At 39.3% G+C, this 24,452-nt stretch overlaps 3 protein-coding genes across 5 annotated transcripts in view; 1 reads left to right on the top strand and 2 right to left on the bottom strand.

The window, feature by feature from the left end:
- Positions 1 to 24,452, bottom strand: part of akip1 (A kinase (PRKA) interacting protein 1) — a 50,932-nt gene that overhangs the window by 2,288 nt on the left and 24,192 nt on the right. The window lies entirely within an intron of this gene.
- On the bottom strand, positions 903 to 5,584 carry rpl27a (ribosomal protein L27a). Its single transcript, XM_082542085.1, has 5 exons — positions 5,431 to 5,584; positions 4,751 to 4,814; positions 4,580 to 4,655; positions 1,966 to 2,140; positions 903 to 1,078 (listed from the first exon to the last, which is right to left on the bottom strand). The coding sequence occupies exons 1-5, from the start codon at positions 5,431 to 5,433 to the stop codon at positions 950 to 952; spliced, it is 447 nt and encodes a 148-aa protein (XP_082398211.1). The 5' UTR covers positions 5,434 to 5,584; the 3' UTR covers positions 903 to 949.
- Positions 4,821 to 15,507, top strand: LOC309711652 (uncharacterized protein). 3 transcript variants are annotated; one of them, XM_082542077.1, is made up of 11 exons: positions 4,821 to 5,290; positions 9,090 to 9,187; positions 10,211 to 10,290; positions 10,559 to 10,756; positions 10,885 to 11,024; positions 11,708 to 11,888; positions 11,975 to 12,555; positions 12,645 to 12,768; positions 13,647 to 13,721; positions 13,921 to 14,073; positions 14,602 to 15,507. In XM_082542077.1, exons 4-11 carry the CDS (start codon positions 10,577 to 10,579, stop codon positions 14,803 to 14,805), a joined length of 1,638 nt encoding a protein of 545 aa, XP_082398203.1. In that variant the 5' UTR covers positions 4,821 to 5,290; positions 9,090 to 9,187; positions 10,211 to 10,290; positions 10,559 to 10,576; the 3' UTR covers positions 14,806 to 15,507. The 3 variants fall into 3 exon arrangements, with proteins under 3 accessions (XP_082398203.1, XP_082398202.1, XP_082398204.1); XM_082542076.1 differs by lacking the exon at positions 4,821 to 5,290 and having other exon boundaries at positions 9,152 to 9,187; positions 10,100 to 10,290; XM_082542078.1 differs by lacking the exons at positions 4,821 to 5,290; positions 9,090 to 9,187 and having other exon boundaries at positions 9,819 to 10,290; positions 10,559 to 10,744.

Consider the following 24,452-nt stretch of genomic DNA (forward strand, 5'->3'; position numbering starts at 1 on the left):
CTCAAATAAAAATAATAAAAAGGAGACGCAAATAAAAGTGCAGGACTGTCCCTAACTATCCTTAATCTGCAGTGAAAGTCATAATTGAACTTCTTAAGTTCATGTTGCCATGTCTAGCACACTGTCAGTGTTTCCAAGGAAAGCTCTTAAAATGGACAACTTTCATGACAAACAATTACTGAATTGTTTCAGCTTTGCTTGCACACAGATACAATTGAGAAAACTTTAATATTTACTGATATTAAAGTTTTATTTTTGACTGTTTTATTCTATACATGACTTGTTAGATACACCATTTCGGGCCTCCAGTCTACAAAACAAGCTGTTAAGTTATATCTGGTAGTTTGTGTTGGGTATCACCACGTCCCAATAAACAAAATTCTTTTAAAGGTAGCAGTTTAAAAGCAGCTGATTAAGCACTATATAAACAAGTTCCTCAGAAATTTGAATATACATATATTTTGCCTCTAATTAGAATGACGTGACAAAAAACATCAGAATTAACTTTCTGACCATTTCTTTAATTGTTCAATGTAGTGCTGACTTTCTGAAGCACATACGGCAACATTTGTATTTTTTTGGTGAGTTTATATTATTACCAAAAGCATAGCAATACCGTTTCATTGTAAGTCATTAGAAACGACTGACTTTTGCTATATTAAAAGAACCAAACAGGAAGTCTGTGCATTTTTGAATATTGTTCAGTCTGTAACTTGGACACTTGTCAAAAAGATTTTACAAGGACAAGACCAACAGTGCTGAGGATCCAGGTGATTTCCTCACATGAAAAAGTTTCCTCTGCTCCTCACACCTTTCAATCAAAATTAACAGCATCTCTTCAGTTTCCATGCTAATCAAATTGCAACTTAGGAGTGGGGCGAAAAAAATTACACACACACCAGTTTCCATTTATACAGTTTATTTCTGCAAAAACACACAGACAGGATCGTTATGCCATCAGCACGCAGGCTCCTCCCGCTGCCTTGATCTTCTCCTCGGCCTGTCGGCTGAAGAACTTGGCCTTGACGATCACAGGCTGCTTGGGCAGCTTGCCTTTGCCCAGGACTTTGTAATAACCCTGCAAAGTAAAGCACAGGTGGAGATCATTATTTTATCTGACAATACACTGTAATATTATCTAATAAGACTAACAGCTAAAACTACGACATGTAAGCCAACCTAAGATGAACTGATAACCACCACAAACAAAACCACACTAGTTAAGTAAAAAAAGTCTGTCGACCCAACAAAACAAACGTTAGACATTGGCTTGGCGAGGAAAAAGGATGCTGGTTCAACTCTAGCCAGAGACACAAATCCCCTTTGGGGTTGCATCAGGTAGAGCTATGCCCAGTATAACTTTCTGTAAGAAGGGAGTGTGCTAACGTGAGCACAATAAGCAAAATGCAGCCAAACAAACAAACAAAAGTCAAGTTTTAATAGACAAGAGTAACTTTTCTATTAAAATGAAATTATGTTTACAAAAAGAAATAATTTTCAATGACTGAAAACAGGAAAATTATCTGGTACAAATCCAGAATTTATAGCTCTTTAAAAATGTAAATGTCTGAGTATAATGTTGTGTAAAATGGAGGGAAAAAAAGTCCTGAAAGCAGAAAAATTAAGGAAAACCAAGTAGTCTTAAATCTGTTTTATTAGCACCACGTACACTTTTGCACCAAATTCATCAGAAACCCATCCAAAACATTTAACTTTCCACTATGAGTGTTTCAACTGTTTAAAGGACACCTGTTCTTTAAAAAAAGAAAACTGTTTCTGATGTCTGATTCCAGCTGCTCAACAACAATCCAATTTCCTAAGGTGATACTCAATGCCGACAAGTCGACATGCCACCACCTACTCCAAGCTACAGTAGAGGAACAAGAACTCCCGTAAAGATTTGAAAGGTCCAATTATTATGACAAGAGAACATTTTTAATAATAGCAAGATTTAGCAATACTTACAGCGCGCACAGCATCGATGATGGGGGCGGGTCCATCGGGCTTCTTGCTGTAGTTGATCCTGGTCTGCTCGCTCACCAGTGTCCACAGCTTGTCCAGGTTGATGGTAGGGCAGTGGGAGGTATTCCTCTTCAGGTGGTAATGTCTCATGCCCACCTTACCAAAGTATCCTGGATGGCTGAGGACAAACACGAGGAAAGAAAATGAAATCGAATGTTTTCAAACTAGAGCAACAAACACTAATATTTTAAATATTAACGTTTAATTGAAGTTCACTTTTGACATTCAAATTTAGTGGAATAGTATAAACTACTGCCCCAATTCTAATGTGATGGGTGCATCAGCAAGGTGTTTTAGAGTGTTTGTAACTGCCCATGTGGATGACTGGACTATAGGGGAGGCCAGTCGGTGAGTAGGACCAGTCTTTAATCTAAGAGGACTCAAGCACACCAAGACAATGAAGTCTGTCAAGATGAGACTCTAGTCTCTATAGAAACATTAGATAAATGCATTTCTCTTCCTACAGCCTTTTTTTACAAGCAGGTAAAAACTAATCAGCACATCTCTTAACTGGACAGCAGAACTAACCCAGCATAAATGTGTTCCATAGATGAGCACAGTCCCCAAATTGGGAGAAGGTTCAATAAATTCTTTGTGTCCATAATACACAGTATCAGTGCACTGCTCTCCAGATCTTTCAATAATATATTGCATGGCAGTTTTCACCAAGTAGACTTGGGTTGAGTAAATAAGCTCCGTAGTGGGGATGGTCTACCATGTTTCTGATTTACTGGATGAAATTTTTACTCTTTCTTTGAAAATGCAGCTGTTTAGGTATTAACCTACAGAAAGACTGACCAAGCTGCTGTGGTGGCATCTCAATCAGCTACCTCAACTCTCTTCTGCCTGTGTGAGGTACACTCCAATTCCACTGCCCTACAGTGACAGTAGTCCTTGTTCTGCTGTAGCTCACCAAGGCTGCGGAGCAGAACAGGGACTATTGTCAGCAGCCACAACTCAGCTGATATAACTCGAGTCTGACTACAGGTTGAGGGACTTGCTGAATTTGCCGCCGATTAATTTTGTTATATATTACAGCAAGCTCTATAGTACACAATAATATATTGTTAAAATAAACTATTACTGTAAAGCCTCATCTAGGAAACACTACAGCTATATAGAATAGGGTGATACATCGAATATACTTGATGTATCACGTGTTTTCCACGAACGATGGTTAAAATGGTTTTAACATAAACATCAAGTGGAAATTGCCGCAATATAAAGCTGTCTGGGGGCAGGGATAGCTCAGTAGGTAAAGTGGTCGCCCCATGATCGGAAGGTCGGCGGTTCGAATCCACTTAACGGCTACCCTGAGGTACCCCTGAGCAAGGTACCGTCCCTACACACTGCTCCCCGGGCGCCTGCTTAGTGGGCTGCCCACTGCTTCACTGAGTGAATGGGTCAAATGCAGAGAAAAACAAGTAATTTCCCCATGGGGATCAATAAAGTATCCATTATTATCATTATTATTATTATTGTCTGCATGCAATTCACTGTCAGTTTTTTTTTCTCCTACACGCTGCAAATGCATCATTAATCCCCCCTCCCAACCGGAAATTTTTTTTACCTGTGCTGAGCATGCGTGTTTACTACCTGATAAGGAAAAATATGGCGACAGCCGGAGTTACAGAGGAGCGAGCGAGTGAGACTGTTGTTTGGATTTCACAAGGAGGAGACAAAATACGGTAATTTGCAAGACATGCCATAAACCTACTGGCACAAAAAGTATCACGAATTTATTCCATCAGCTGAAAAGTCATCCACTGCAAAATGAAGCCTGTTTTAAACCCTGCATGTCAGCGTCTCCCACACAGCAAAGGAAACGTTAAATAAACCAGCTGTGATACCTGCGACGGTTGTAGGTTAGTTGTTTTTATAGCCACTATCTAAACGTTCATTCCTGTAATTTAAGGCCATCACATTTTTTGGTTCACAATTTTTATGTTATAAGAACAAAAGAGCATCTTTCTAATCTCAATTGTTTTAATTTGTCTCGTGAATTCTTGCCGATGTCCTTTTTTGTTGCTATGATCTTTTGTTTGTTAAACATCTAGTGTTGACCACAGAAAGACTTACTGTGACAGTATTGCCATTTGTCAAAAGCCTCTGTGTGCAACAAATGGAACCCCCCCCCCCCCAAACATTTCAATTCACTCATATATTATTGTCAAAAATATAAAACAGTTAATTTGAAAGAGTATAGCAGTGCAATTTTAAGCTCTATATGGCTGAAAATAGTTTTTTTTTGTGATACAGCCAAAAATGTGACATTCGATTTTCCTCATATTACTCAGCCCTACTGCTTTAGCCACAAAACCTGGCTTTATCTCTAAAGGAATCCAACACAACAACCCTAATCATATCAGGCAACACTTAGGGACATCATAATCTAACTTAAATATCTGAGGTAAAAGCATACTTCTGTGTATTTTTAGACATATTACCTTACAAAGACTTTTATGGCCAAATACAGGGAAGCCAGGTTTACTTGAGTTCTACTTTACAGTAGTCACACTGTACTCAAATTTCACTAATATCATTATGAGTGACTTACTATTTGTCGAAATTGATTCTGTGATGATGCATGCCACCAGCATTACCACGACCTCCAGGATGCTTCCTGTGCTTGCCTGTGGAGAGAGTCGGTAAACGTTTACTCCATCTCCATATCGTCCGGGGATGAAAAACAATCAATTAAAACTTGTGTCAAAAAGAGTATACTCACCAACGCGACCATGTCCGTGACTGACATGTCCTCGGAGTTTCCTGGTCTTCGACTTCTTGGTAGGCTGTGAGCAAAGATTTTGCAGTTATTGTTAAAAAAAAGGATGAGGTTTATTTGAAACATTAGCTCCCGTCTAGCAAAGCAACAGACTTAACAGTCCGGCAGGTCGACTGTGATGTTAGTCTGCTAAGAATCTGTAATAAAATGAGCATACATAGCATGTTTTCCCCACAGAAAAGCTAAAGTAAACCGCTGAGTTTGTCCCCGAGTACTTGCATGCTGCTTAGCAGGTAGGAGGCTAATGCTAGCTCAACCATCTTTATCGGAAGGTTTAACGCTTTATGCCAATGGTTGTTTCAGGGTTACACCACCACCACCACCTTGCACATTTAACTCTCACTACCGTTGTCAAAAAAAATTACAAATGTTTGTTTTCTGCGTGTGGTTAAAAGTAGGTTCCCTGCTAGAGCCGAGGCCCAGGAGAAGCGACATATCACACAGTGAACCCATCAAAGTCCTCACAAAAATGAGTAAATAACGGTAATAACACCCAGCATTTATTCCTACAACATGAGTGTATTATAAGACACCATCTAAAGTGGATTATTTTATACAGGTTAGTAAGGATGGAAGTAGATTTAACCCAGTTTGGATGCACAGGGATAAAACGTAGAACCTACCATCTTGGAGGCTAGTTGAAAGAGGAACGGGATTCGGAACGAACGCGATTTTGTGCGAGATTTGCCCCCAACAATACAAAGTGCAATAATTCCATAGCGACATCTGGTGATTGAGGATCGAAACGACACAAGAGTCAACTGAAAATTCGCTTTCTTTTTTTAAGTCCAAGAAGACAATTGTGAATTTAACAAAAAAAGTGATACGATTAAAGTCTGACATTGATAGAATTAAACGGGTTCTACTTGTATTTTAGCAATTAAATTCTCATGTTACATCAAACAAATATATATTTGAAAACCCAAGCTAATGATAATAACTAATCACTATGCAAAAATAATACATGAATATCCTTCTGAGATCCAGAAGAAAAAACTATTTAGATATTTTCTTTAGATAATTTAAGTACAGTGACTGATAAACAAAAGTTGACTAATGTTTTGTTTGTTTACAGAATGATGTGATGTAATATAACAACATTGTTTCTGTTTCTGGTACAATGCCTTTTTATTTCATGAAAATTACAATTAGATGAATGGAAATCTAACATTTACAGAAATCATCCATTTCTACAATTTTGTGCAGCCATGGATGCCGCCACGTGCCACGGACCTCACGCCGCCATCACGCCGCCACCTGTCACGACCTCTGCATGAACCTGAACCCAAGTCAATTCAATTCAATTCAATTCAATTCAATTCAATTCAATTCAATTCAATTCAAGTCAATGTTATTTATATAGCACCAAATCACAACAAAAGTCACCTCAAGGCACTTCATAGGTACAGAGAAAAACCCAACAATCATATGACCCCTATGAGCAAGCACTTCACTGGGTCCCTGTCTGTTCATCACACTCGGGAAATCTAAGCCTGCTGGCTTCATGGACAGATAAAGTTGGGAGTAAACTGCGTAGAAGTGAAAATGGCTGCTATGCCTTCTAATGATTCTGCAGGCAGCATGTATAATGTAAACAGAATTAAGGAATCCTGTGGAACTCCATGACAACTGTGTGAAGAGGACTCTCCATTTACATGAACAAATTGGAGTCTATTAGTTAGATATGATTCAAACCACTGCAGCACAGTACCTGTAATGCCTACATGCTCTGATTGCTCTAATAGAATATTTTGGTCAACAGTATCGAACGCTGCACTGAGGTCTAGCCGGATAACCACAGAGATGAGTCCACTGTCAGATGCCATAAAAAGATTATTTGTAACCTTCACTAAAGCTGTTTCTGTGCTGTGATGAGCTCTGAAACCTGACTGAAACTCTTCAAATAAGCCATTCATCTGCATTTGATCTGTTAGCTGTTTGACAACTACTCTTTCAAGGATTTTTGAGATGAAAGTAAGGTTGGACATTGGCCTATAATTAGCTAAGACTGCTGAGTCAAGAGATGGCTTTTTAAGTAATGGTTTAACTGCTGCTAGCTTGAAGGCCTGTGCTACATAGGCATATAGGTTGATTATATTTAAGATTAAAGCATTAATAAATGGCAGAACTTCTTTGAGCAGTTTTGTAGGAATGAGGTCTAAAAGACACGTTGGTGGTTTGGAGGAAGTAATTACTGAAATTGACACAGAAGGATCTATTGGAGAAACAAACTCTAAATAAATATAAATGGCAAGTCGACATGCCACCACCTACTCCAAGCTACAGTAAAGTAGAGCAACAAGAACTCCCATAAAGATGTGATCTAGTCCTTTTAACTGAATGAAAGGTCCAATTATTATGACAAAAACTGCTAATTAGAGACGTTTTAATGAGAGAACATTTTTAATAATGGCAACATTTGGCAATACTTACAGCACGCACAACATTGATGGGGGCGGGTCCATCGGGCTTCTTGCTGTAGTTGATCCTGGTCTGCTCGCTCACCAGTGTCCACAGCTTGTCCAGGTTGATGGTAGGGCAGTGGGAGGTATTCCTCTTCAGGTGGTAATGTCTCATGCCCACCTTACCAAAGTATCCTGGATGGCTGAGGACAAACACGAGGAAAGAAAATGAAATCGAATGCTTCACACTAGAGCAACAAACACTAATATTTTAAATATTAACGTTTAATTGAAGTTCACTTTTGACATTCAAATTTAGTGGAATAGTATAAACTACTGCCCCAATTCTAATGTGATGGGTGCATCAGCAAGGTGTATTAGAGTGTTTGTAACTGCCCACGTGGATGACTGGACTATAGGGGAGGCCAGTCGGTGAGTAGGACCAGTCTTTAATCTAAGAGGACTTTTTCATAAGGAAACTTATGAGTTTTCTGATTTTATTGTATATTGCTTGTGATTTAGATTTGTTAGGTGTAGTTCCTTTTACATCTCCCCTCTCTGTGTCTCTCTGTTCCCTAACTCTCACTCTCTGCTCCTCGCTCTCGCCCTTTCTCTCCATCTTCAGTGTTTTTGCACTTGTCTTCGTAGCCTTGTCTCTGTTCCCTCCCTGTGTTCAGTGTATCTAGTCTGTTTCGTCTCAGTATTCGTTTCTCCTGGCCTTTTGTGTTTGGTCCATCTGTTTCCTGTTTTATTTTGGTAGTCTTTGCCCTGTGTGCACTGTGTTCTGTTTTGCTTTCGATGTCCTGTTAGTTTGTAATTAGTTCTAGCTGTGCTCCCACCTGTGGTCCAACCTCTCGTTATCCTGTGTATGTGTTTTAGTCCTCAGTCTCCCTCTGCTCATTGTGGCTTCGTGTGGGTCCTTGTGTTCTGTGTTTCCCTTGTAACTTCATGGCTGCTAATTGCTAGTTGTCTGTTTCTAGCTTATAGCTCCCAGGTTCTAGTTTCACAGTTTTAAATTTTTGGGTGGAGTTTCGTCTTTCAGGAAATAAAGCTGCCTCTTTTAGTTGATCTCTTTGTTTCTGAGCCCTGTGTTTGGCTCCTACCTCTGCCTGCTATACAGCCGAACCTTGACAGAAATAATTCTGGGTTTTCAGGTCATGTCGCTCACTAAAATGACCATACATGGTTGACAGAGGGCTGAGTGAGATAGTTGCTGAGATGGCAATCAGACATTAGGAAGGAAAATGCTCGGGACGTACCAGTTTTTGAGGAACCTGAGCAGGGCTAAAATAATGAGATCCAACGTCAATTATGGATAAAAAGTGCTTAAGAGGGGTCTCACCTTCAAGAGTGCTTTATTCTTTTCCTCTTATAAGAGATAACTTTGATGGACTGCCTAATCTTGAAGAATCTGTCTCGACTTCTTGAAGTGACTATAACTAGGAACTAGCAAATTTGGATGCTAGGTTATCTGACTCATGCCATAAACATCTCGACAGTTCATTAGGAGCCGCATAGATTCCACACATGGGGCTTGATGTAGTGGTCTCAGACACATGTCCTCCACAGAGGACAAAAGTGAAATGCCAGGTCTTACAAGACTATGATATTATAATAACTATTTCAACATATAATCATCATATATAACAGTACCCTGACACATTATGCAGAGAATATAAACCCTGAGTAAAAACACACACAGGCTTGGATCACGTGCACACAGTTAAAGATGACGTGTAGTCACACATGTCCACGTAGCTTTATTGGGTTTCTGTGGCGACGCAACCGCAAACAGACACAGTTAAAGGTGATTTACATAAAGTCAGTCTGTTATTCAAAGTTTGAGTGAAATGTCCAGCGTGTAACTTGTCATTGGCCAGAATAACAGGTTGCAAAATCAGCCTCTGAAGGAAGGTAAGACACACCTCTGCCATGCCACCAGCTTTTTGCAGCCCTAGAGATCAGCACCACTGAACAAGTAAGGACATTTTTGTCATTAATCCCTAATCTATCTTGTGTATATATATTTAATGTGTTTGAAGTTATACTTTTTGTCTCTATTTCAGAAACAAGGAAATAAAGGTTAATATAAGAGATAAATAATTCTGTAGAAGCGTGTCCCAAAGTTTTGTTCTGCTTTGAAGTATTTCAATTTGATGCCACTTTACTCACACGAAACCATGATAAAGATTTCATTTGGCTTAAAAGGGGAAATATGTATCATGTCAAAGAGTCCATCTCAAATGTATTTTTCTGGCCTTTGTAAAGAGCCTGGCCATCAGATTGAGGAAAATCTTTACTAAATTAAAAAAGTATATAGAAAATGTTTTATTAAAATTATCTTAACTTCCACCAACAGGAACAGTAAAACAAGACAGTGAATCAGTTATTTGCAGTCTGATATATGAATTGATAAAAGACACAAACTCCAATGTTGGTGTTTCAAAATTTAAAAGGTTATTTTTTATAATCCCAGTTCCAGAAACATTTGGTTGTTTTGTAAAATGCAAATAAAACAGAATGCAATAGTTGTAATACCTTGAAAACCCATATTTTGTTCACAACAATCAGATTGTAGACAATTTTGTTTACAAAACAAAGCTGTTTTGTAAACAAAATCTTTTTATGTCATTAATAAAGTTTGAAAATAAAGCATAGGGGTTGTTTTGTGGCCAACCACTGATAGAGCTACAGATTTATTAGCAACCACACACACTGTCACATTGTTTTTGGCTTTACAATATACAAATATTTTCATAGCTGATTTACATGCAGAGCTTTTATTTTTACACCCTCAATATATCTTTTACCTACTGGACAAAAAGGCATCACATGATTACTGGGAAACGCATTAAATATTAAATACCTGTTTGCTGTTTCTATTTGTGAGCTGTGCTGAAATATCAGGGGGCTGAGGCTGAATCTTCACTCCACCAATCAAATCATTTGAGTTCCCCTTGACACTGGACACATGGAACATTTCTATTCCTCTTCTGCTCAGCTCACATCCACCTGAGGACACATTCACCTGACTTTCTGAAGCAGACATCTTGTTTTTTCATCACTTGGCTTCAAACTGAGGTAATGTTTGATCATAATTCACCTAATACCTGATTCCTTCTGTACGTTAATGTGATGTAACTTTTTGTTATGCTCATAACGTCTCTTTTTGTGTTGTAAAAGTTACTCTTTGTGCAAATGAGCAGTTATATTAGTGTTACATTGCTGATTCTTAATCTACCTCTTTTATGGTTTTGTACTTTTCCCCCCCCGGTCAAACACTGAGCACACAGAAGATTTTAAACCATCGGCTTCTTCTCTGTTTTCTCTTCTGTTTTTTCACCCCAAGAGGCCCAGTCTCCTGGAGATGGCAGACTTGCCTCGCAGACGCTATGGCAACTTCCCACAAAGGCGAGCCACCATGTTACCATGGGTAGCCAAGTGTAGGGTAAGGCTGGCACTGGAGGCCATGCCATCTGAGACTGGTCCAAATCTGGCAACCACAGCAGAGGAACCAACCCCCCGGGCAGAACATGTGAATATAGATGTAAACAATGTTTTAAAGAAGGAGGGATTCATCACTACAACTAGTAGTAAATGAGAGATGAGTAAATGGGATTTTAGAAAGATGAAAATAATGCAAAGTCTCTTTTTTTGAATTTTTAAACAAAATAGGTCAGCATGACTGGATTCTGTGAGGTGGAAAAGGAGCCAAACCAGTCTTATGAGAGAAAAACAAAAGCAACATCTCCGTCATCTGAAAAATGGGAAAGGCCTCCAGACAAAAGTGTTAAAGCTTTATTGAGAAGATTAAGGTAAAAAAGGGGAGTATGCTGCGGTAAAGCCATGTTGATTTTAAAGGATGACAACAGAGCAATGGATGAACCTAAAGTCCTCTTTATCCAAACCAATCTATGCTTTGGTACGTTACAGACTGGGCAGCCAGTTTATAGACACTTTTATTGCCAGATCAGATGGTGACAGATATCCACGGTCCACAGTGTAGTAGAATACATTCATTTGGACTTGAGTGCTATTTATAGTTTCTGTAGCTGCATGATCATAAAGCCCAGCAAAAGTCAGGGTGACATAGGTTTGGGGTCGTTGTCATGCCTGTTCCTAAATTGTTTCTGTTGTGTATTGCCCTTTTTTGGGGAGGCACTGGGGAATGTTGTTGCCTCAAAGTGGTTTTCTTGATCTGCAGCAATGTTTAGGCAGGATTGTTTTCGTTTGTTCTTTCCATGGGTTTAAAATGGAAAATGTTCTTATGAATTTTACACTCTTAATGCTAACCTTTGATAATCACTTTTAAAAGCTTGCCCTATCAATGAACTTCTCCAAAGTCTTGGAAAATGCTGAACTATTTCTTTATCAGTGTTGTTTTTTCCATTTTTGGGTGAATCCGGTTAAGAAATTTAGCCTCACTGAGACTTTATGCTGAAAATAATCTTGGTAATGGAATTGAAGACACTGCCATAAGACACCTTCAATTTCACAGGATTCACCCAGAGGCCCAGAGGATTCTGGGTAATTCCTGCATACCTGTAGTGAGCCTGGAGCGTCTGAACTTCCAGTCTGTGTCTTTATCATCACTGCAGCCTGTGGTGTCTTTGCAACGTCTGCCTTGCCAAAAACAAGCTGAGCTCTGTGACAATGTGTCATTAAATATTTCTGAACAGGTACAGAGCTGAAGGTCTAAACACTTTCATGTACAACAAAGATAAGTTCTTTTTTTTAACCTCTGTGTCTTGATCTCTGCTAACAGAATGGATTCAGTCAAACTGAGGAAGATATACTGGAGCTAACTGAAGGATCATTCCAGCCTAAACCAGTAGAGCCATGTGATCTCAGTCCAACATCCTGGACTGAACCATATTGTCCTGACAGCTCCCTTTCTGGAGAGCCAGAGCAGGACTCAGGCTTTGACTGTGACTCTAATCCAGATCAGCCTTACATCCTGTTTGATTGTGGATCTGATGATGGGAAAGCTGAATCTGAAGCATTTTATCTGGATCCAGATCCAGAGCAGACTCTGGTTATTGAACTGGATCCAGGAGAAGAAGAAGCAGATCAGGACCAATGCCTGCCCCCGGAGGATGAAGTTGAAAGTACATGTGTGGTTGATATAATCCAAGTGGACGATGGTGAAGATCAAAGAAGTGAAATTAGATGCTTGGGAGAACAGGCCGACTCATCCACCCAGCAGCCTGGAGCTGAGGCTGGGACTGAGGAGAGTGAAGATTTCTGCGCTGTTTGTCTGAACGGAGGAGAGCTGCTCTGCTGTGACCGCTGCCCCAAAGTTTATCACATAGGCTGTCATATACCTCCTCTCAGCAGCTTCCCGCTGTAAGTGCTGTGTGAACATACAAATCTGGATATATGACATATGGGTTTAATGTGTTTTTTCATGGACTGTGGTCCTGTGTATTCCACAGAGGTGACTGGGTGTGTACTCTGTGTAGAAGTGAGCAGGAGCCCGTGGAGGCCTACGACTGTGAGATCATGGACTCCTGCGAGGGAGTCAAGGCACCTTATACACTATCCAACCTGGACCAGAGGGTAAGGCTGGTTTAATTCCTAAATTAAAGCTATAATGCTTATTTTCATTCTGTTGCTGTGAAGATGGCCTTAAATGTTGATCCTTTCTTACAGGAGATTGTTTGGTTCAGACAAATCTGGAAACAATTCACTTAGTTTTGGTGAGAGAGCTGTCTGGGGAAGAGTGTGAAGACGCCAGGTCACACACACTTACTGTGAAACTAAAGGACTATTAACTATTAAAGGGCTACTCTCCAACTGAAATTGATCCACCGGTGTGGCAAGAATCCACACAATTTTAAGTTGTGTAGACTCATTTATGACTCTCTCTCTCTATATATACATTTGTTAAGGTTTAAGCTTTGATTTTATTGCAGTTTTTGAGTCCAGTTTGGGGTCAACATTGATTAACAGACTTACAACAGTAATATTTATTGGTGCAGAAGCTTTCTATTAGACAATTAATGGCCAGAGTGATGATGAAAACAGCTTGGTTTATTGCCCCCTCTGCCCAGACTGCTCCCTCACCAAAATTAAGTGGATTGCATCCAGATTTTTCTGAAGCAAACAATCTCCTGTGCAAAGTGCTTTGAGTGCTTTAATAGAGTAGAAAATTTGCTGTATAAGAACCATTTACCATTTATTGAAAACCACAATTAATAACACTTTATAATATCTGTAATAATTAAAGAAAACAGTATAGTATTAATAAAGTATTCCTGTGTGAAATATATTTGGGCCATAAATGACTAAAATACCGTGTCACGTGAGGGTTATCAATGTTTATTACACAAACCAGATCAGCCTGCGTTTTCACACTCGCCTCTATCCTGTGTAATAAATCCGTGTTGTGCTCCACTGTAAAGAAGCTTGAACTGATTTTGCTCTTTTGTCTGCAGAGATGTGAGAAGTTGACTCTGCTGTTATACTGTCAAATCCTCAGCGCTCCTTTCCATGAACCTGTCAGCCCTCTGGTCAGTCCAACAACAACAAATCACCTCAGCAGTAATGTAACATACATGAGCACCAAACGGTTTAAATATACAGTGCATATTTATATATACAGCAATAACTACAAGACATCGCTGTTAGCGAAATTGTTACAACCTAACTGAGGATGTAAAATGTTCCACCTCTGTGATCTTACATCAAATCTATGCTCTCGTGTGCCAGGCTCGAAACTACTACCAGATCATCAAAAGGCCCATCGACCTGTCAGTGATCCGCAGGAAACTGGACAAGAGCAACACTCTCCACTACTTCACTGCTGAGCAGTTTGTTGATGACGTCTTGTTGATGTTCAAGAACTGCGCTACTTTCAATTACGTAAGGAATATGAGCGGATTTCCCACTTTGACCTAATTTCTGGTATAATTGAGTTATTCCTGCACTGCAGTCTGTGGAGATAAGTTCCACGTGTATCAGCAAGCTGGGCCTCTTTCTTCACATGGGGCCTGCCAGTCAAGGTTGTGTTCATCTGCAAATCAAGTATCAATCAAATCTCTGGATTTACTACTTATATCTACCAGGAATGAAGATGTTTACAGCCAAGGCAGTTGTTATAATGTATATTGGAGGAAATCTGTAGTCTTTGATTTTCTTTCTCCTCAGTGCTGAGTACATGGTTATGGCATAGTAGACAATATGCCATGGGAACGTGGATATTTGTGTAAACTGTATGGTAATCAAGTAAGTGCTGAAGTATTTTAAAATAAGTTTAACCAAAATAGAAATCTGATTTTGAATCTGGAAGGATCACCTTGCACCTGCTTGGTCTCAAATATGACTTTATTCTGGTAAGCTAATTCATCATAGGTCACTGTGGGTTGTTTTTTCTCTCCTTGTGCTGTGCAGCCAGACTCAGAGGTGGCTCAGGCTGGTCGAAACCTGGAGATGTTTTTCTTGAGCAAACTGAAGGAGATTATTCCAGACCGGACATTCCCATCAGCCAACCAGGGCACAACAGACAGAGCTCGCCTTCAGTGGCTCCACAGGAAGAACAAGGAAAACTCCAGAAAGAAGAGAAATGTTTTTAGCGGGAAAAAATATTGCCTATAACTTGCAATTTATTAATTTCCTTACACCTCTCAAACATGTTGAAATTTAAGTCTTTAAAAACTGTGACAATAACATTAATAACTTGTGTTTTTTATATTAAAAATACATGTCGTGGAACTGAAAACTTGTCACATTTTTCAGGGATGTTCATGGAATGAAACAGAGACAGATGCTATTTACAGTTTTTAAATGAAATCAGTCAAATCAGATCAGTTGCATGATTTATCATTTTCATATTAAAGTGCTCATATTAAATAATAATATCAGCTTATGTAAAAGTTATCCTGATCGCTTCCTTAAATACTCAGTTTCAGGCTGTTTGTTTTACTATTGGCTCGGTATAATGTTGATAAAAGGGAATATCCTTAATATAATCTCAGGTACACATCTCTGACATCTCTGATTGGCTGACCTCTGTTTATGAGTGGTAGCCAACCAGAAGAACATTAGCTTGATAGAAGAACCAAGCTAAATGGCTTATTTGAGGAGCTGCTCATAGGCCCAGCATTACTCTCGTAAAGACTAAAAATACAAATTGAGTTGTAAATGAGCACAATAGGTCTACTTTAACTCTGTTATTGTTAAATCACTGCTCAACACTGATTTTAGGTGATGCAAGTATACTTTATACAGTAGACAGAAGGCTTTCCACCTTTTCATAAAAACTACTTCATAATGGTGCATTGGCACATGTGGCATACATCCCAGCAATGTGGGTTTGATGACAAATAAATATCATTAAAATGGTTTTGGTTGATTGTTGGTTATTGTGCTTCTGCAGTTATCACAAACTTTCCCCAGCAGGGGGAGCCCGTGTAAGACTTAACACTGGAAGGACATCTGTTTTGAATGTACCCTCAGTGCAAATTATGCTATTGACAGTGAGTCCATTATAGCACAAGAGGCTTTTGTGTCCCACTCCCCATTTATACCATCTTATCTATCAACTTTCATCTTTATCTATCCACTTTCTTTCTTAATACCTACAGTTGCTCTGCCTTCGTCTTATATTGTGTGGTTAGACTTCACATAAAAATAAATCCTCATCCATGACAGCATTCAGTTTCATAATTTATGACAAGTAAAAGAAAAAAAAAAGATGTAAAGCCCGAAAAGGCAGCAAGTGATGTATTAAATCAATAAAATTCTGCCTCAAAACTAAAAACAGTTAATATAAAATGGAGAAAAAGTAAAACTAATGTCTGGATTTTTACCAGTGTGTTCAACCAGAGAATTGCAACTTTGGAAATATTTATCTAAATTATAATCTAAAGCTTGATTATATTACCAGCTGACAGTAAAAGTAACAAATAAAGAATAAAAATAAAGAAATCAAGAAATGAGATTGGAGCTGCAATGAAGAAAAAGCCCAAACAAAAACAACAGAGTTTCAATAATTAAGTTACTTTATTATGTTTCTTAAAAAATTACAATAACAGCACAAAAATGGTTAACAGCAGCTAGCCAGGCAAGCGAGTGTCCAGGGCCGCTAATTGCCTTAAACTAGCAGCAGAGATAAACCAGTCTGTGTGTGTGTGTGAAGGAGGAGGGGGGTGTTGTATCTGGGGTCCACTCTCCTACAGTCTGATTTGCCACCTTAATTGCTGCAACCGTACTCACCACCATCAAGCAGAGGGCAGCATAACACAGGGTCACCACGGGGTGAACCTCCACTGGTCCACAAACACCAGTAACCAAAACAAAAAAGGGAGTTACTAAACATACTTTGGATAGTGAGTGTACAATAAATCAACTTCCCCACAAAAATACAACCCGAAAGTCAAGGGGGGATTGAGCAATGGGCTTCAGGTGTCTTTATTCAAGCGCCGATTGAGAAATTAGAGGAGGAGCCAGGGTTTATCTAAGCGGGGCACGTTTCAGTCTACAATTTCCCCTCAACACTAGCAAAATGAACACTGATTAGGTGATATCAAAACTTATTTTAATACTATAACTTATTTTTCGCAGTAATCATTTTGATTTAACCTACTTGACACTAACTGGTAAAAAATCATGCTGTCTGGACAGTCTGCACACAACAAGCTGCCAAGTGTTTCAGAAATATGAGACAGTGGCTCGAGCTCCTCAAATGACATCATGCAGAGCCAAGCCAGTAAAACCCAGTGAAGGCTGGAGGAAAGTGCTTCAAAAACAACCACGCTATCTGCTGTACTATCTGCCAGCAAGAGTTACTTTTGCAGCATAAGTTATGCATAGTATGTGCATTTTACTTTGAAACAGCTGTGGTTGTGTCAGAGTACAAAACAATACTTCAGTTTATTACAAAACCTATTGCATTGCATTATTGTAGTGCTTCAACCTGTTTATCTGGTTATTATCCACAAGCATAATTACAAATATACTGTCATTTTTTTCCACAACCTGGAAATCTAACAATTATTCTTGCTAATTAACTGATAGATAATAAATATTAATTAGCAAATTGTTTAATAAACATCAATTTATCCATTGCTGTACTTCTCTGTGTGAAGGGAGACTTACCATAAAAACGGAATAAAAAAGTAACAATAACATGAGGCATGTAGTTAAAATGAAGTTGTTGTAACATATGCAACAAAGAGAAATTCAGTATTTGTATAACTGTATAATTGTTAAAACCAAAATTGTAACATTGACATGTTGAATTATTTTGCAACAGATGTTTGCTTGACAATAAACAATCAGATGTCAGATATGCTAAGACTAAGATTACTAGCCCTATCAGCAACTAGTCCTGGGTCAGATTAGCGACCTGTCCAGGGTGTACCCCGCCCCCCCTCTCCCTATGGTAGATGGGATCGGTTCCAGCCTGCCGGCAACCCAGATAAGGATAAGCAGAAGAGAATAGATGGATGGATAAATGGATGGATGGACAAGCAGCATAAATAAAAGAAGCTACAATGAGACTAATTTCAAAATTCATTCATGCCAGTACTTCCCCCTAGTCATCCTGAATTATGATGTCACGGCAATTTATTCTCAGTTCCTTGCTAATTCTTTCCCAAACCCTTACTCCCTTGACAGAATACACTGTTTTACAGCAGTCTTCACTAATTCTTTTTGACCATATATATTTTTTCTTAAACGATACAGACAGTCTTTGGATACTTCCTGGTGATTTTTACATTAAAATCATGCTGTGGATCCGTCTGCCAAACCTGACAGCCTGTGTTTCTCCTGGACTCTGCTGCCCTGCTTGGTGGCTGGCTCGCTCTGTGTTGTTGTCATTTTCTGATTGTGGGTTTCAATTTTTCAGCTCTTAAACGTGTAATGTTTCAGGACATTTTGTTCTTGCTGTTCTTCCTTCCTGCAGCTCATTGTAATTTGCCAAACATAAGAGAGCATCAAGCTCATGCTTTTATAGTCTATTGTCAAAATGCTCTTATGTATAATCAGTGATGAAAGCAGCTCTGTGAATGCTGCATGAGTGCCTGCACTCTATAAACCCAATGAAAGGCTTTCAAATGGACAAAATCTGTTGCAACCACTGATAAAACCCACTGTGGTCCCATTATAAACAATATCTTTGATCTGTGTGCACATCTAAAATTTGTCAGCCACTGAAAGAAAGCATACAGAAAGGGATGAGAGCGAGCTTTTCAGGGTCGCCATCGCTGTGGCTAATTTAAGGTAAAATAGCATAAACTGACCTTGGGATGTCCTTAACAGGAGGTTTAATGACTTTGGAAATCTCCTTTGTTCAGTTCATTAAACCTTAGTCACGTGTCGCCTTCTTGTTTTCTTTCTTTCGTCAGTTCTTCTTTCTCCTTCTTTTTTCCCGTGTCCAGATGTTTCATTTAATAACATCAAAGCCCCCCTCACTCTGTCTGTCTGAAGCTGGGTGAATCACCAACGTATAAAAAGGAGGAAAATGCTGACATACCTCCAGCTGCAATGGAGAATATCGTCTCTGAGATAAGACCTAAATCTAATGTTTAGATCAAACTCAACAGCAGCCATTAGCCCTGATTGTACCTCTGATAGTTTTGATTCATCATAAGAGCATTGTCACTTTAGAACAGTTAAAGATGTATCGTTCCTCCAAAAAGCTGCTGCATGATTTGCTCTTGCTTTTTGTGTTATTTAGGGTGGTTTAGACTCCCTTCCTCACTCACATTCCTGGTTAGCTACTGCATGAAAATACTGAATTATTGTGTCTGGGAGTGGAGTAAGTGCATGCTGTTGACTTTGGATGCTACTGAGAGCATAGCTGATTTGGTTTATTACACCCTCTTGGAAAGGATGTACCACCTTTTATGAAGATAATGCTGTAGTGGTCATCAAGCTGGCTGTGTAAAGCCAAAATTTACCTAATTTTTTTATGTTGTTCAGAACAAAGGAGATCCTGCTGCTCATCATCTCTGACATTTTTTGGGGCTCAGCATAGATATTTTAATGCTTTAAATTAAAAAAAAAAAAAAAAAAAAGCTCACAGACCAGTAACACACCATTAATCACCATTGCCCATCTCACTTCATAATTCAATCCTCATGATGGAAACATTATGAGGATTTTTTCTTATGACTAAATTTGGGAACTAAAATTTGGGGGTAAAAGAAAAGGAAAAAGAAGCGGGCCAGTACAGAAACATCATATGAAGTCAGTGGGTTGGTTAACCGCTGCCTGTGCACTTCATCTATCCAGTCTGAGCCTGACGTTCAGTGCAGTAACATATTCAAGATGTTTATGAGAGTTTGTCTGACTGGATAACTAAAACTAGACCAACAGACATTTGGCATGTCTGGATTTATGGGTATTGTTTTAAACACCAAAGTCACTCTGGTTTCTTGAAACAATCACTAAGTGAAACCTCTGTTAGAAAGATTGATAATTGCCATCTCAGCCCATTGATGGTGTTCCTGTTGAAATGAGAACCACGTTTTCCACAAGCAAAGTCAAAGGATTTTGCTGTTTCTCCCCCGAAAGGGATGAATCAGCAGTAATTTTATTTAGTTTTTTCCCCAGTGCCATCAGTTCTTCCACCATCTGCAGCTGCGTGAAGCTTTTGCACATTTTGACGAAATGGTTTAGTAGATCTGGACAATCATGTATTCATCTGATTTAAAGTTAAAGTATGTGTTGATTGTTAAATGTTGCTTATTTATAATGTGTGGTAGGACTGGCTGGAGGTCAGTATACTGTTTCACAATTGTCCATTAATGTCTCTGCCTCTTAGCTAATTTTTCCTTTATTATGCTTCAATATTTCACACATATTTGGTTAACCTAATACTAAACGAATTAAATAAATTAAACAGACTAACTAAACATTTTAGTTTAATATTTTAATTCTGGACATATTCAGAATCAGAATCAGAATCAGAATACTTTATTGATCCCTGGGGGAAATTATTTTTTGTTACAGTGCTCCATTTTAAACCAACATTAAGACAAGACAGACAATACGCTAACTAAGAATAGTACAATATATACATATATATACATACATACATACATAAGTCACTTATAAATAAATATTTGGAAAAGAAACATGTGTAGCTGTAGCAGCAAACAGTGTGTTAAGTGGATGCGTTGTACAGGGAGATGGCCACAGGCAGGAATGATTTCCTGTGTCGTTCAGTGGTGCTTTTCGGTAATCTCAGTCTCTCACTGAACGAGCTCCTGTGACTGACCAACATGTCATGGAGTGGGTGGGAGGTGTTATCCAACATTGTCTTTATCTTGGACAGCATCCGCCTCTCCGACACCACCTTGAGGGAGTCCAGCTCCATCCCCACAACATTGCTGGCCTTACGGATCAGTTTATTAAGTCTGTTGGCATCTGCGACCCTCAGCCTGCTCCCCCAGCATGCAACAGCATAGAGGATCGCACTGGCCACCACAGACTCATAGAAAATCCTCAGCATTTTCTGGCAGATGTTGAAGGACCTCAGTCGCCTCAAAAAATAGAGACGACTCTGGCCCTTCCTGTAAAGTGCTGTGGTGTTTTTAGCCCAGTCCAGTTTATTGTCAATGTGTACTCCAAGGTATTTATAGTCCTCCACAATGTCAACACTGACCCCCTGGATTGAAACAGGGGTCAAGTGTTTCCTGGTCTTCCTGAAGTCCACGATCAGTTCCTTGGTCTTTGCCACGTTGAGCTGCAGATGATTCTGCTCACACCACGTGACAAAGGAGTCGACCACAGCCCGGTACTCTGTCTCATCATCCCTGCTGATGCATCCAACCACCGCAGAGTCATCAGAAAACTTCTGAAGATGGCAGGTCTCTGTGCAGTGGCTGAAGTCTGTGGTGTAGAGGGTGAAGAGGAAGGGGGAGAGGACAGTCCCCTGTGGTGCCCCTGTGTTGCTGATTACCTTGTCAGACACACACTGTGGGAGACGTACATATTGTGGTCTTCCTGTCAGGTAATCAACAATCCAGGACACCAGAGAAGCATCCACCTGCATCGCTGCTAACTTATCACCCAGGAGGGTCGGCCTGATGGTGTTGAAAGCACTGGAAAAGTCAAAAAACATGACCCTCACAGTGCTCGCCGGCTGGTCCAGATGGGTGTAGACACGATTGAGCAGGTAGATGATGGCGTCCTCTGTTCCGAGACGAGGCTGATAAGCGAACTGAAGGGGATCCAGATGTGGTCTTACTATGGGTCGCAGCTGGTCCAGGATGAGCCTTTCCAGGGTCTTCATGATGTGGGAGGTCAGTGCCACGGGCCTGTAATCCTGGGGGCCACTGGGACGAGGCGTCTTTGGTACAGGGACGAGGCATGATGTCTTCCACATCACCGGGACCCTCTGCAGACTCAGACTCAGCATAAACAGTTTATGAAAGACTCCACACAGCTGGGGGGCACAGGCCTTGAGGACAAGGGGACTCACTCCGTCTGGTCCAGCAGACTTGCCTGAGTGAAGTCTCCTCATTTGCATCTCAACCTGGTATTGAGTGAAGGTGATGGGTGGGGGAGGGGTGTCAGGAATCTCACAGGAGGCAACATGTGAAGAGAGAGGCTGGCACAGTGGTGTGGCTCTGGATTCCAGGCTGACTGCAGGTGAGGTTGTGGGGGTGGGAGCAGACACTGTGGTGTCGAATCTATTGAAAAACAGATTCAACTCGTCGGCTCTATTCTCACCTCCCTCAGCTCCCCTGCTGTTGGTTGGCCTGAATCCAGTGATTACTAAGTTACTGAGTAAAGCTAAGCAAGCTAACAACAAAATTTTGAGCCTTGGATATAGAATTAAATGTAGCCTAATAATAAATAAAACACACCGGCTTGTAGCTTCACACAATCCAGTTTTTACAAATAGTAAGCGTAAAAGCTCGAGGGGACCCAAGACGACCCTTTACACACGACCCTATGAGTGAAACTGTTAAGGTTCGTTAAAATTAAGACAGCAAGATGTATTTTAAAGTTTGGTGTATGGGTAACACCTTTTAACAAATGGCCGATCCATAAAGAGTCACAGAAATATAAATGGAAAAACAAATGTAAAAGATACAAAGTTAAATATGGATTGCTGTGGAGTCAAACTGCTCCCGTAGAAACTGAGAAGGCTGTTTCACCTGCCATGAATGTCATTGACTGGTAGCCAAGTTGCTGTTAGCCATGATGCGATAATTAGCAGCATAGCTAAATTGAGCTAATTAACTACCTATTTGCAATTTTTCCCCGCTTATCTATATCAGATTAGTCTACTTAAATTATCCCAAGACACTAAATAACTCTACATATACAGAGAGAGTTTAAAAAAACTATGCTACATGAAAATAAACCTAGCTAAACTGCTAGCTACAGATATGAAGCTAATACCATAATGCGGCTGCAACGAACATTTTAAATTCATGTTCTGGTCTAGTATTTTCATTTTTTTTAAAATACATGTAAACACTTTGAACTTTATTTTGTTAAGATGAAATTTTCTAAGCATTTAAAGAAAGAATGAATGAAACATGCTGATCGGTATTCTCTTCGTCCGCATGGCTACTTGTTGCTTTCTGTTCCATTTGCCCGAACTGAACTTGGTAAAAGAGCTTTTGTCCATTTAGCACCCTTGGCCTGGAACAAACTGCAGAAGGAATGGAAAATGACTGAATTCATTTCATTAAGTGCTTTTAAATCTAAACTACAAATCCTTGAGGCCAAGTCCATAACATGTAACTGTTTCAATTAGATTGATTGTCATTTTAACTGACTTTTTTATTTTTATTTTTATTTGAATTTAATTTTTTATTTTATTTGTATTCTTTCACTTATTGTTGCATGTGTGTTGTTGCTGCCTGTGTTTGAGTAATTTCTGTAACTGTGAGACATCTGCTGCTGCCTATCTTGGCCAGGTCTCCCTTGAAAAAGAGGTTTTTAATCTCAATGGGATCTTCCTGGTTAATAAATAATAAAGGTTAATAAATAAATAAACAAATAAATAAATAAATAAATAAATAAATAAATAAATAAATAAAAGAAAGCTAAACTAAGATAGCAAAGCAGCTCCAGTGAATATGTTCATGTTTTTATTGTTTTTCAATAGGCGTATTTATACATCTATTCATCATTTAGTTGCACTTAAGTAAGGTTTAAGAATCTAAAGTGAAGCTAAGATACACAAATGATTTTTTAAATAGCTCCCATAAAGCTTGGTTATGCTGATCATAAGAAATTTGTTTGTTTGATATTTGTTAGTTTTTTTGTTTCCTTTCTTGCATATAGCATTCTGCTAATGCATGCCCAATTTTCAATTAAGGACTTCAAACAGAAAAAGAGTCCTTTGGTGGCACACATTTACCAATAATAACTAGACGTCAAAACCTAAAATGAAAACTGGTTTTGGTGGTTTTATTCGTAAAATCAAAATGGTTCCCTTCCTCAAGACCAGCATTTTTGGACTACAGCACTTTAGGGGATCTTTCATTCTGGACTTTCTTATGTGCAACTCCAATGAAATCAAAGTACAGAGAGTGTGAGTTCTTGATACTGCAAGAGTTCTTTGTATAAATTAAATCATGCTAAGCTATGATGACTAAAGCATCTGGAGAAGTCTAAGTATATTTCACAAGCTAAACCAAACCACATCTAAAATGCATGATGAATCAGGGTCATATAAATATTACGCCTACAAGATAGATTACTGGAAAGTAGGCTACCTAACGGCAATGACTTTCAGCAAGCACTGACCTAATTTATCTGACAATTAGTTCAACAGTTCACCAGTTTAAGTTCAACATAAAATTTCCCATGTCATACATAGCAGATAATCTTATTTCACAGAATCAACAGAAATCTTCTAGAAGGTTTCCTCGTGCACAGTCAGTATATAATGATGTTGCTGACAGTGCTATGGTACCCTTTGAAGTTTCATGTGTGTACCCAGCTGGGGAGAGTAACGTGTTTCCTGGTATGTGTAGTTTTGTGGGCACATGAAAGCTTCTTTACAGCCACGTGTTGATCAGCTCAGGAGAAATGGTTTTTGATTAAAAGCTTCCATGGATGGCTGGGTCCTTCACTGTGTGCTCACCTTGGAAGTAGAATAGAGGAATTTCTCATTGCTATGGGAATGTCCACTGTAAATAAGAAGCATGACAGAAAATGGATTTTTATTTAAATTTTATGTTTTGCACTGATGAATAGCTGATGCATCAAATGTTTAGCCACCAATGCTTATTAGATTTCTAGCTAATAGTTTGGGATTAGGAGTG

Source organism: Aulonocara stuartgranti, assembly GCF_965226115.1.
Source record: "Aulonocara stuartgranti genome assembly, chromosome: 7".
Taxonomy (NCBI): Eukaryota; Metazoa; Chordata; class Actinopteri; order Cichliformes; family Cichlidae; genus Aulonocara; species Aulonocara stuartgranti.

Bases quoted from the DNA above. Each gene is read 5' to 3' on its own strand.
- rpl27a (XM_082542085.1), bottom strand. The intron at 4,656-4,750 runs GTGAGTATACTC...CTCTCTCCACAG, and splicing joins TCACGGACATGGTCGCGTTG to GCAAGCACAGGAAGCATCCT. The intron at 1,079-1,965 runs GTAAGTATTGCT...TTTACTTTGCAG, and splicing joins TCATCGATGCTGTGCGCGCT to GGTTATTACAAAGTCCTGGG.
- LOC309711652 (XM_082542077.1), top strand. From the start codon at position 10,577: ATGGCAGACTTGCCTCGCAGACGCTATGGCAACTTCCCACAAAGGCGA. The intron at 12,556-12,644 runs GTAAGTGCTGTG...TGTATTCCACAG, and splicing joins CCTCTCAGCAGCTTCCCGCT to AGGTGACTGGGTGTGTACTC. The intron at 12,769-13,646 runs GTAAGGCTGGTT...TTTTGTCTGCAG, and splicing joins TATCCAACCTGGACCAGAGG to AGATGTGAGAAGTTGACTCT.